Source organism: Nicotiana attenuata, unplaced genomic scaffold, assembly GCF_001879085.1.
Source record: "Nicotiana attenuata strain UT unplaced genomic scaffold, NIATTr2, whole genome shotgun sequence".
Classification (NCBI taxonomy): domain Eukaryota; kingdom Viridiplantae; phylum Streptophyta; class Magnoliopsida; order Solanales; family Solanaceae; genus Nicotiana; species Nicotiana attenuata.
This window is the reverse complement of record NW_017670269.1, coordinates 485,030-497,788: the sequence shown is the minus strand read 5'-3', so window position 1 is coordinate 497,788 and position 12,759 is coordinate 485,030. Positions and strand designations below refer to the sequence as shown.

The 12,759-nt window shown below is 34.7% G+C and overlaps 1 protein-coding gene across 2 annotated transcripts in view; it reads left to right on the top strand.

The window, feature by feature from the left end:
• Positions 1-6,287: 6,287 nt before the first annotated feature.
• Positions 6,288-12,759, top strand: part of LOC109237025 (protein TOPLESS-like) — a 9,924-nt gene continuing 3,452 nt past the window's right edge. The window contains exons 1-19 of one of the 2 annotated variants that reach the window (XM_019403267.1): positions 6,288-6,445; positions 7,100-7,238; positions 7,363-7,542; positions 7,630-7,743; positions 7,853-8,011; positions 8,334-8,511; positions 8,591-8,714; positions 9,313-9,422; positions 9,516-9,681; positions 9,789-9,898; positions 9,990-10,059; positions 10,156-10,229; positions 10,315-10,410; positions 10,508-10,603; positions 10,731-10,858; positions 11,023-11,257; positions 11,339-11,497; positions 11,595-11,672; positions 11,901-12,047. In XM_019403267.1, the coding sequence (XP_019258812.1) occupies positions 7,159-7,238; positions 7,363-7,542; positions 7,630-7,743; positions 7,853-8,011; positions 8,334-8,511; positions 8,591-8,714; positions 9,313-9,422; positions 9,516-9,681; positions 9,789-9,898; positions 9,990-10,059; positions 10,156-10,229; positions 10,315-10,410; positions 10,508-10,603; positions 10,731-10,858; positions 11,023-11,257; positions 11,339-11,497; positions 11,595-11,672; positions 11,901-12,047 (2,304 nt within the window). In that variant the 5' untranslated portion in view covers positions 6,288-6,445; positions 7,100-7,158. Of the gene's footprint in view, positions 6,446-6,619; positions 6,824-7,099; positions 7,239-7,362; positions 7,543-7,629; positions 7,744-7,852; positions 8,012-8,333; positions 8,512-8,590; positions 8,715-9,312; positions 9,423-9,515; positions 9,682-9,788; positions 9,899-9,989; positions 10,060-10,155; positions 10,230-10,314; positions 10,411-10,507; positions 10,604-10,730; positions 10,859-11,022; positions 11,258-11,338; positions 11,498-11,594; positions 11,673-11,900; positions 12,048-12,759 lie in introns of those variants that run through there. The other variant, XM_019403268.1, reaches the window with a different exon arrangement.

Here is a 12,759-nt window from a genome sequence, read left to right as displayed (position 1 = left end):
CTACTAATCGAGCTCATTCAGTCTAGGATCAAGTAGGGTTTTAATTAGTTGTATTGTAGGCTACGGGTCGGGTAGGATACATTTGGATATAAAAGTGACTACACCTCCCTAAGCACTTTAATACGTATACTTTAACATTCAAGCCCATACTTATGTCAAACCAAAACTCCACCTTCACATCAATGTATATTACCCCATACTTCTTTAAGAACAATTACATCAAAAGCCACCACCATCAAGGAATATTCTTCACAACAATACAACTGTATTTTTTTCCAATTAAAGTGGCTCTTACTTTTTTTCAAAACAGTGCACCTTTCCTCTTATTTCATTAGTTCCACTCAAAGGCCAAAACAACCACCCACACTTTAACTTTTACAAAGTTCATAACAATTCAAGTGCTCATGAGAGGTGAAAAGGTTCAAACATATGGTTAATTCAAAAAATTGGGTAACGCTTGTAATGTGGTTGCCAAAGAAAAGGATTACAGGCTCAAAGGGGTTAACTACGATACATAACAATTAGGCGGGTAAAATATATATATCTGGCTCAACAAAGAAACGCCTATATCACTTCCAAGACTGAACAAAATTACTATTTCACTTTGCAAACACACGGGGCAAGTTCTAGACATCAAATGCACGCACAGAATAACACAAAATCTTACACACACATGCCACATAACTCAGGATTGGTTTTTATCAAGACACTCTAGTCAAAACAGTTAAGCAAATTTAAGATCATACGATTTAAGTTACTTATACAAGAGTGAAAAATTGAGCCTAAGCGTCACAACCAAAGTACTAACTATTCTCAAGACATAACAAAGTTATGAGATATTGCTTCAATTCAATTCATCTCACACTAGCTCCTACTCCTAAAATGTAAAACTAACTACACCCGGTTCAAACAAAACCCTTGGAAAAGAACCGCGGTACAAAGAAAAATCAAAGGGGAATTACTATACTACCTACAAAGAAAATATTTTTTTTAGACTTAAATCCCTCAGAAAAATTGTCTAATAGATCCATCGTCGGGCAAAGTCCAATCATTTTTAAAAAAAGCATTATTCAAATAAACTAACACAGCTAAAGTAGCATAGAAAGTCACTCAGACAAATCAATATTAACGTAACAGGAAAATTATCCTCCAATAGGTTCCATCAAAACCCTAGAAAACAAATTAGCTATTCATAATAGTATGCAAAACTACAATACTAGAATTCATAATCAATAATAGAAATAGGAAGAAGGAAGTGAAAAACTCGTAGAAGAATTCTCCGCCTTGCTCCTAGTGAGTTCTTGCCTTCTTAGGTCGAATCTCCGGTCTCTACGACGGTTCCGTGCTCTTTCTAGGTCTAAAATATGTCCAAACTCGATCCCCCTTTCGTCTGTCTAAAGTCTGTCAAAAGTGACATTTTTAAGTCTATTTATATGTGTAGGAAAGTACCTAAACGTGTAGGCCAAGTCCTAGTCAAACCAGGAGACGAATTAAGTCGTCAAAATTCGGACTGGACCTGGCCCCAGGCCTGGCGTCGCCAGCCTCAGCGTGGCCTTTGGCTGGCCTTGCCAGGCTAAAGCCTGGTTGAGCTGGCTTTTGCCTGGCCTCTTATTTTTACTGTTCTCGAGCACACTTTCAATATTTAAGTATCATTTTTCTCTACTTTCATATCCAATTCAACTACACATAAAATAGACTCCATTACACGCAAATAAAGTGTAATTTATCATTAAAGCATGTAAAATGCAAGGCACAAAATGTACGAAACTATGGAATTATAGCCACACATATATACCCCACACTTAAAATTGCTCGTCCTCGAGCAATCAAACTACACTTATAGACACGACCTTTTTAAGCAATCCTCCTAACTCATCACACCAAAAATATTTAAAATAGACTAATCCCAAGGGTGTAACATCTTCAACTCAAGTTTGACTCGCAAGTACCATGCATTATTCACAACCCACTCACTTACTCTAATATGGAGGTTAATGACATTACCTTTCCTTCATGAATCAAGTGCCCTCACAATACAAAAGATAGTAGTTCCACACACAATAAAATTTAAGAACAATTAGGAACTCAAGATAGAAAGAATTCACTCACTCTCAGAAATAACATTCATATGCTACAAAAGATGCACCATAGGCTTGCCCGTAGTGTAATACTCTACCAATCGAGCTCATTCAGTCTAGGATCAATTAGGATTTTAATTGGTTGTAATGTAAGCTACGGGTCGGGTAGGATACATTTGGATATAAAAGTGACTACACCTCCCTAAGCACTTTAATACGTATACTTTAACATTCAAGCCCATACTTATGTCAAACCTAAACTCCACATTCACATCAATGTATATTACCTCATACTTCTTTAAGCACAATTACATCAAAAGCCACCACCATCAAAGAATATTCTTCACAATAATATAACTATATTTTTTTTTTCCAATTCAAGTGGCTCTTTCCAAAACAATGCACCTTTTTCCTTTGTTGATTTGATCCAAAGATTATTCAACAGATGTTTATCATTTGTTGATTTGATCCAAAGTCGAATATGATTATAAGAATATGTGTTTTATGGTTTTGGTCGTAATAAGAGCAAGGCATTTAGTTAAACGACAAATGGAATTCTTAATCAGGTCAAGTAACCACACCCAGATATTATAATGTGTATGGACTATGCTGCTACTGTTGGTTCTTTCCTTATTTTCTATTAATCTCGTAATATTAAGAAATTAAAAGAAAAAAGTGGGTGTAAAGGCTAAAACCCCACGTGTCAGTCACAATATTATTCTGACCCACCATTTCCTTTGTCGGCTGTATATAGTCGAAGAAATATGACAAGAATCCATCATTCATGTTACAATTGACTTTCTCTCTAAATTTACTATTCCCCGTCCCAATTTATTTGACTCAGCACGAAATTTATAAAAAAAAATATTACTTTTAAAAATTAAGATATATATATATATATATATATATATATATATATATATATATTTGTGTAACTATAAATTATTTTATTAAATTTAAATATAAAATAAAAATTTAGAGTTAAATTATTTTTAAATACGAAAATATAATTTCATCTTGAGACAAACTAAAATGAAAAGTATGACACATAAATGATGAAAAAAGAAGTATGTTAGTTTTATTTTACCTTTTACAGGATTTTGATTGTTAACAAGAATACTGAATAGCTCAAATTTTGTAGAAGTAAAAAATAAGACACATAAATTAAAATGAAACAAGCATATAACATGATTGATAAGCTCAGTATTTGGACAGTTAAACACCAAATATAGAGAACGTAGTAGGTAATGTGTTATAAAGTAAATGTCATGTCAAATGTTGACCCCACAAACTATGTATACTCTATATATAAGAGCTGCATGAGGTGTTGAGGTATCATGTCAAGTGGCATTCACCTAATTAAATATTAGTGACACGTAGAATTGGATGTTCATCTTGGACAAACTAACAAAAAAAAAATATATTTAAATCAATAATATAACGATAGGGTTATATATGTATCCAAAATATAACTAATGGTGCATTTAAACCTTTTCTAATAGTACAAAATTATATGGCCCTTTTGTGTTTAAAAAAAAACTCAACCTTTTTATTGTCATATAAATAAAGCTGTTAGGAGAAATGTTATTGGGGTAGTTGAAATGCAGATGCACCGTGAGGCGCGTGAGCGAACGGCCATCCAATGATTCTTTAATGCTGTTGTATTTATTTATCGGCACCTAGTTAATTTTACTACTAAAAGTCACGAAGCCGTTTATGGAACTCATCAACCCATTAGATTCCTACTCGCGCGAATAAGTTAGAAAACCGTACACACTCTCTTTAGTCTTTTTCTCTGACCCATTAAAAAACCCTTTAGGTTTGAGATTTTCAAGCCATTAATTCTTCCAAAATATCACAAAGTTATCGCGAATAAATAGGCTGTCCTTTTCACTCATTTTGAACCCTTCTCGAGATACTAAAATTAGTAGGATGGCAATTCTGTAAATCTTAGCTCAACATGGACCTCAGAATTAAGTAGCCACATCCGAGAAATTTCGTCGTTTCCTAGAAGAGGATCTGAAAGTCTGTAAAGTTTCGTCAATTCAACAGTTCTCACAATCAGCTACCTTTGCTCTATGCTTTCCTTAATTTCTGGCCGTTCGATTTCCTAAAACTAATTAGGGAATTAACTGGATAAAATCATAGTGTTCAAACAAGTGCGACGTGGCAACCATATTTTAACTAGAGCATCATTATACCAAGTCAATATTCGAGGACCAAAAAACAATTAATATTCGTGCCAATTAATCAATCAAGTATCGTTGTGGGATAAATAAAATTTCATAATTATAGGTCTAGGACAATTCTTTTTCTTTTATTAACCGGTACTTTTACGGTCCACTTCAATTGATTTTTTTTCTTTTTTTTTAGTACAATATTTGATTTTTTCGAATACCAAAAAAGAATTAGCTGTGTTTTTTCTTTCAAAGTTGCCATTGAAGTAAAGAGCATAGAAGTATTTGTTATATTTTCAATGAACAAATTAAAGTTAATATAACTAATTTCATTATTAATTAATGCTAAAAACTAAATTTCTTAATATGTGTGAAAACAGTCAAAAAGTCAATTTAAATGAACCGCAAGGAGTATTATTTTATGCGAAGTGATTATGAATTACTCCCTCTAGTCTCATATTATTTGTCATGATTCTCTTGTACACGGTCCTTAAGAAAAATTAATTAGAATATAATTTTGACTACTCTCAGGGGCGGATCCACCCCTTTAGAAAGGGGTGGCATGGCACCCGCTAAGAGGATAAAGTTTTTATATACATATGTTAAAATTTTCTTAAATTAGGTTAAATATCTCATCCTGCCACCCGCAGTTATAAAGTAGACAAAAGTGCCATGGCTGGTAGACCTTTTTGAAAGCTTTTCTCGTGTGTAAAATTCAAGTTGGAATTTATCTTGAACCTTGTGTGACTTTTCCTTTTTCTTTGTGCTTTTTATTTCCTTTCATCCCAAACATTTTTCCTTTTCGGATGCCTCCCAATTTTCTATTTGCCGTTTCATTATTTTTTATATTTTTTTCCTCTAATCTATTATTTTATATGTGGTTTTTAGTAAGAACACTCGAAAAAGAGACTTAAAAACTTTAAAATTATATAAAATAAGTATTCCTCTTTATCTTAAATCTATGAGTTTTTTCTTTCAAATCCGAAAAACTTGTGTCTTATGGGAATTTTGGATTGAGATAAAAAAATTGTCTTTTTATTATATCATAATTTTTTTGTTATTATATAATTATTAAATATAATTTAAATCTCTTTAGTACTAAATTATGATGAAAATTTCGTAAGCATCGCTTAAAAATGAGATTTATTACTTGTAGTTTATTTAATTATACTTGTGGTATAATTTATCTATTGAATATTTTCTTAAAAAATTCTTATTTTGATTGATGTAATTCCCTAATTGCAAATGTTAACTTACTTGTGTAAATTTATTTTTAATATGTAGAAAAAGATGTAATTTTCTAGTGAAAATGTTATTTTATTTGTGTTGTTATAATACATGTGTTATTCCTTATTTAAAATGCTAATTATATTTATTTTCTGATATTTTAGATGTAATTTTTATATATTCAAATAAAAGACCACTATTAGGTTGACCCGAATAAACTCAAAAAAATCGAATAAACGTTCCTTACAAATTCCATGTTAATCATTACAAGGTAAACATTAGAGGAATTATGACACTCGCCACCTTTAAATCTTAGATCCGCCTCTGACTACTCTATCATTATTGATGTCTTAATATTTAGTCTTTCTTCATTAATATTCGAACAAAGTTATCCATAATTGAGGTGTTTGTAGGCTTCACGGATATTTATTACTAAGGATAAAAAGGAAAAAAGATAATCAATTTTATCTTGAACTTTCAAAGTGACAAATAATTTGAGACAATTATTTCTAGTAAAAGGAAGGGATTAGTTAAAACGAAAAAAATGGTATTCGAGCTAAAGTGGCAGCGGGTTATCCAAGCCGATTAACTCGAACAAAATGTAGCCGGCTTTGTCGGTCCCACTGAGACTGTACTTATTGAACCGTACTCCTGCTTCTCTATGATAAGCCGTTGTACTTATCCGATAATTACAACCGCATATCGTCAACAATGTGTTCCTATAGAAACCACAATTTTTCTGCAAGCAATGTGGCCAAAGGGCATATTTTCATTTTCTCGCGAAATATAGAGTAGAGATTAAAAGGGTAGTAGGAAACACACACACACACATTAATAGACTTCTATATTTAGAGAGAGAGAGAGAGAGAGAAGGATATATACAAATTCAGCCTCTCCTCGAGCTCGTCGTTTGTTGGGTTTTCTTCTTCTTTTTCCCTTCCATGGATCTATTTGTTCTTTAAGGTAAACCCCCTTTACTTTTCTCTGTAACCCACTGTACATCCTTTTTTTTTTTTTAAATATATGTCTCTATAGATTTTTATGGAATATTTACTTTTTCCCAGTCTTTGCTTTTCGCTTTAATTTCTCCACTTTCTCTCTCTGTATATTGACTCGCTTTTGGTTTTCATTTGCGCCCCCCACCCCACCCCAAAACTTTGCATCTTCGATTTCACTCGATTTAAAGCTGCTTTTTGTGTGTGTGAAAAAAAAAAATCTTCTTTTTTTTGGGTGATTCTACTTTTACATCAGCTGCGTCGGTGAATGCTAAATGGAGTTGTGTTTCTCGTTAGATTGAAGAAGATCAGTTCAATGATCGGATTCTGGTTTGAGTTTTTTTAGGTTTAAATTCGTTGGATCTCTTTTCATTTTTTTCCTTTTTTACTTTTAATATTTTGGGGATTAGTTTAATTTTTGAACAGTTACTTTATTTTATTTGAGTTTCGGGGCTTGTGTCCGGCAATTATTAAATGCTTAGATATTTTAATGATTAAATATAAAGTTAGTATGAGCTGGACAACATATTTAATCATATGGGTTAGTTATTTGTTTATTATTATTATTTATTACTATCTCTGGAGTTTTTAGTTAAGAAATTCATTTTATGGAATTTTGCAGATCTGCAAAACACACGGTTTTTTCATACTTCCTCTGGGCTTGAAGACAAAGTAGTTGCAATGTCATCTCTCAGCAGAGAACTTGTGTTCTTGATTCTACAGTTTCTAGATGAGGAAAAATTCAAAGAATCAGTCCACAAGTATGTACCATTTTTTCAATTTCTAATGCTTCCATTTTAACAATTTAAACACTGATGAACAGTTAATTTCCATATTCACATTGCTAAAAATGCCTCTCTTTTTTTTGTGTTGTTGTTGCTATAGGCTTGAACAAGAATCTGGCTTTTTCTTTAACATGAAGTACTTTGAAGATGAAGTGCATAATGGTAACTGGGATGAAGTTGAAAAGTATCTCTCTGGTTTTACCAAAGTGGATGATAACCGTTATTCCATGAAAATTTTCTTTGAAATAAGGAAGCAAAAGTATCTTGAGGCATTGGACAAGTAAGATTTTATCTTCTTTTGAGGAATAATTTTGCTTTCCCCGGATTTTACATATTGATGAAATTGGGTAATTTGAGTTTGTAATAGGCGTGACCGGTCCAAGGGTGTTGAAATTCTTGTAAAAGATCTTAAAGTGTTTGCATCGTTCAATGAGGACCTTTTTAAGGAGATTACTCAGCTGTTAACACTAGAGAATTTCAGGTATTGCCTTCATATAATTTGTCAATGAAGATAAAACCCTTTTCTTTGGAGAGGTATAAAGATATGACTTTTTTTAAACGTGTAATTAAGTGGCTTGATCAATTTGTAGGGAGAATGAACAGCTGTCCAAGTATGGAGATACTAAATCTGCACGAGCTATCATGTTGGTTGAGCTCAAGAAGCTTATTGAAGCAAATCCATTGTTTCGTGACAAATTGCAGTTTCCAAACCTCAAAAATTCAAGATTACGAACTTTGATTAACCAAAGGTGACGTCCATGTGAAACTTCAGCATTCGTTTTGAAAGCCATAGTGGCCTAAATGCACTACCAGAGCATATTCTACCAAGCCTAAGGACTAACTTAGCTATCTTGTATTTACTTGTGCACATCACAACTTGAGCTAAAGGTCCTTTTGGACGTAAGAAGTGCTATGCAATGTAAGCAACTCATGATATTGGTCCAAATAATTAGCAGCTTAAAATTATGAAAGTATTAGTCACCATCAATGTAACCTGCCTGTGATTCTTCAAGTAAACTAGCAATACTAGGTTTTTATAAATTGGGAACTGACGACGAATGCATGCTGCAGCTTAAATTGGCAGCACCAACTTTGTAAAAATCCTAGGCCAAATCCAGATATTAAAACTCTTTTTGTGGATCATTCTTGTGGACAACCAAATGGTGCTCGTGCTCCATCACCTGCAAACAATCCGTTGCTTGGATCAGTGCCAAAACCTGGCAGCTTTCCTCCTCTTGGTGCACATGGGGTTGGTCTTTTCTAGAGCTTACTTGCTAATTATGTTGAACCTATAAGATTTTTTCTTATCTATTATAAACTTTATTCAGCCTTTCCAACCTGGGCCACCACCTGTGGCAGCTCCACTTGCTGGTTGGATGTCCAACGCACCGACTGTAGCTCATCCAGCAGTTTCTGGTGGACCTATGGGTCTTGGTTCTTCATCTATTCCAGGTATCACTTAATGGTTACTTAGATGGGGTGAATGGGTCTTTTGTTTTCCCTTAATAAGCAACTGAATATGGAGATATGCCGGTACTTGGTGCTATCTTTTTTATCGAGCATTTTGATTGTTACAAATCATTTTTCACATGGTTGATGGCATTCATAAGTATGTTCAGATATGCAATTGGGAATAAAGAAAGGCTTAAAATGTTCAGCCATCAGTTATCACCTAATCATGATGATAGTGTTTTTACATTAGTACAGTCTGGTGGCAAGTTGGCATGAGGAATTGATTGACCTCTTATTGCTGCATACAGACAGAGTTATGATTTTTTTTTCCAGTTCTGGTCAATTTTGAAAAATTATGTTTCTGAACATTTTTCTTGAATAAATCATATGAACTCGTATTGAGATCTTGGAATCAGAAAATCAAAGTGAATGAAATTGGTCTAATTGGATTAACCAAATTTGTTACCCCCCCCCCCCCCACCCACCCCGCCAAAAAAAAAAAGAGTTTGGCCTTTCACATGAAACAACTACTCCATTAGATTTTCTCTAGGTTATTCTTGCTCTTTTAACTGGTGAGTTTCTTCATTACCTGTTGTAGCTTCCCTTAAACATCCCAGGACTCCACCAACAAATCCTTCCATTGATTATCCATCTGGGGAATCTGATCATGTTGCCAAAAGAACTAGGTCACTTGGAATATCTGATGAGGTAGTAGACTCTCCCGATTTTTCAATCATTCAGTCAGCAATATTCACATTTTCTACTGTTGTTTTACTTTTTTTTTAATTGTTCATAATACAGGTTAATCTTCCTGTCAATGTGCTGCCTATATCATTTCCAGGGCAAGGTCATAATCAAGCGCTTAGTGTACCTGATGACCTGCCCAAGACTGTTGCACGAACATTAAACCAGGGATCATCTCCCATGAGCATGGATTTTCATCCTTCTCAGCAGACGTTGCTTCTAGGTCTGCATCATCTGAATGCTCTTCTTTATTAACATACTGGTGTCTACCTACTTTTTGGCTCTTTTTGGCTGTTTGCATTAATCATATCCTTCCGTGTGACAAACTAGTCGGCACGAATGTTGGCGATATTGCATTGTGGGAAGTTGGTTCGAGGGAGAGATTGGTGTTGAGAAACTTCAAAGTCTGGGACTTGGGTGCATGTTCAATGCCGTTGCAGGTTTGGTCTTTTTCCATAGATAGAACTGATCCCCCCTAAGTTCAGTGAGATTCATCTAATCTGATCAAAATAATTTCCAAACTGAACTCAGACTGCTTTGGTAAAAGATCCTGGTGTCTCAGTTAACCGTGTTATATGGAGCCCCGATGGTTCATTATTTGGTAAGCTTTCATGAAAAGCACATTTCCAATCTTACTGTATTTTGCTGTCAAAAGAAGTTGAATGATCTTTTAGAATGACTATCTTTCTATTGACAGGGGTTGCATACTCTAGGCACATTGTTCAAATATATTCTTATCATGGGAATGATGATATTCGTCAGCATTTAGAGGTAAACTGTGGTGGCATTCCATGACTCTTGCCCTAGTGATAAATGTTGAATACGTTTGCAGGTTAGACTGATAATGCTTTTGCAGATTGATGCTCATGTTGGAGGCGTAAATGATCTTGCATTCTCTCACCCTAATAAGCAACTTTGTGTTATAACATGTGGAGACGACAAAACTATAAAGGTTGGCTAGGCATAAATATATGTAATTGTTGCCTCTGAACAACAATTTTTGGTAGTTGAATAATAGCTAGTTCTTTCCAACGCTTGCTAATTTCTAGGTTTGGGATGCCACATCTGGTGCAAAACAATACACATTTGAGGGTCATGAGGCCCCTGTGTACTCTGTGTGCCCTCACCATAAAGAGAACATTCAGGTATGGATACCATCTCGGTGTCTTTTTTTTTTTGTTGATCAGGACGTCATGATGTCTCTTGTACACTACAAAAAGTTTAGCTGTCTGCACATTTGTACTTGTGTTGATAACCTCCGTTCTTCTTCAGTTTATTTTCTCAACAGCATTAGATGGAAAGATAAAAGCATGGCTATATGATAATTTGGGATCTCGAGTAGATTATGATGCTCCTGGTCGTTGGTGCACAACAATGGCATACAGTGCCGACGGAACTAGGTTGATTTTGTTGATGCATTGCATTATTGCTACTTTACATAGTTTGCTGAAGTCACTTGGGGACAATAGCTTTTTCTCCGATCTAACATTTTCTCTCTTCTTCTGTGCCTCCTCTTTTTCTCTTTTCCCTTTTGGATGGGGGTGGGTGGGTGGAAAAATTGCAGACTATTTTCATGTGGAACCAGCAAAGATGGGGAGTCACACATTGTTGAGTGGAACGAAAGTGAAGGGGCTGTCAAGAGAACATATCTAGGTTTTCGGAAAAGATCGTTGGGTGTTGTACAATTTGACACAACTAAAAATAGATTTTTGGCAGCTGGTGATGATTTCTCGATCAAATTCTGGGATATGGACCATGTTCAACTTCTGACCAGTATTGATGCTGATGGAGGTCTTCCAGTAAGTTAAATTTGAGATTGTCTGAGAAAATTGTTGTATTCTACTATGGTCTAACTGCTTTTTCTTTTATATAAATTAAAGGCAAGCCCTCGGGTTCGATTTAACAAGGACGGTTCTCTATTGGCTGTTTCTGCTAATGAAAATGGTATAAAGATTTTGGCAAATAGTGATGGTATTCGTTTAGTTCGTACTTTTGAGAACCTAGCTTATGATGCTTCCAGGGCATCTGAAAGTGCAAAGGTACTTCTAACCCCATTTATATAAATATTCAGGTTTCCTCCTTTTTTTTTTTTAACACAAAGATGACCAGGATATGCTTTGCTTTACTGTCATGCAGCCCACAGTAAATCAAATATCAGCAAGCAGTTCTGGATTTGCAGACAGGGTGGCCTCTGGTGTTGGCATCTCTGGAATGGTTTGTAAATATTACTCCCACATGTAAAATATGCAAAGAAGTTTTTGTTTATTGACATCAGATCATAGACCCATGGAAAAACTATATATATGCATATCCACACTCACTTTTCCGCTAGTTACTCGTTCTATTGTTCAAAGGTGGAGGACACACCAGAAGTCTTACCTGGTTTTCATGTCAATATCATCTGCTAATATATACTTCTTTACATCGTATTGACTTTGTAAGAATGGAGATGCAAGAAATGCAGTGGATGTAAAACCCCGGATTGTTGAAGAGCCTAATGATAAATCTAAGATATGGAAGCTCACTGAAATTACTGAACCATCACAGTGCCGGTCCTTGAAGCTTCCTGAGAACCTCAGAGTGACTAAGGTATAAATTCCACGTCTCCTTGATTCATGAGATATCTAATTGGATTGTTTTTCTTATCTTGTTTTTTGGACTGTGGAAACTTATCCATTTTTTTCTTTCTTCTTGAGGAAATATTTTTCCATTGAACATACAGATAACAGATAATTCATGTATAAAATTTGATGCACATTCAGTAAGGGCTTGTCCCTTCCAAGTTTAAATGTTGCCTTTGTGCATCAATTGACATTATCAAGGTGTGATAGGACAATATGCCATCAGCAAATGAAATTATTAGGTTAATTGAGAGGAAATGAACCATAGGACAACATGCCTCTCTTTTCCCTTTCTTGGTCACTGAATGTGATTCTACTCAAGTGCAATGGAAGTCCATCGAGGTCATCAATCACAATGTCATGAGGGTTTGAAGCCTTCTGAACAAAATCTAGCACCTAGACATTCTGTGTTTTAGTCTCTTTTCTTTTCCCTAATATATTGTTCTAGTTCATATCTCCGGATGTTCAAGTATCATTTTCTGCACCTCCATAAGGCCTTCATCTTTGTTCCTTCAGATTGTCCAGAGTAGAGAAAAATCTTTATCTTTTCAAGTAGATAAAAAGGCCTCTAAAGTTTATGTGTGCAATGATTTGGCAACTGTACTACTGTCCAACTTGGGACTAGCAACAGTAACTAAACTTCTGCACGTTTACCTTTATTGTTCTTTGTACTGAATCCC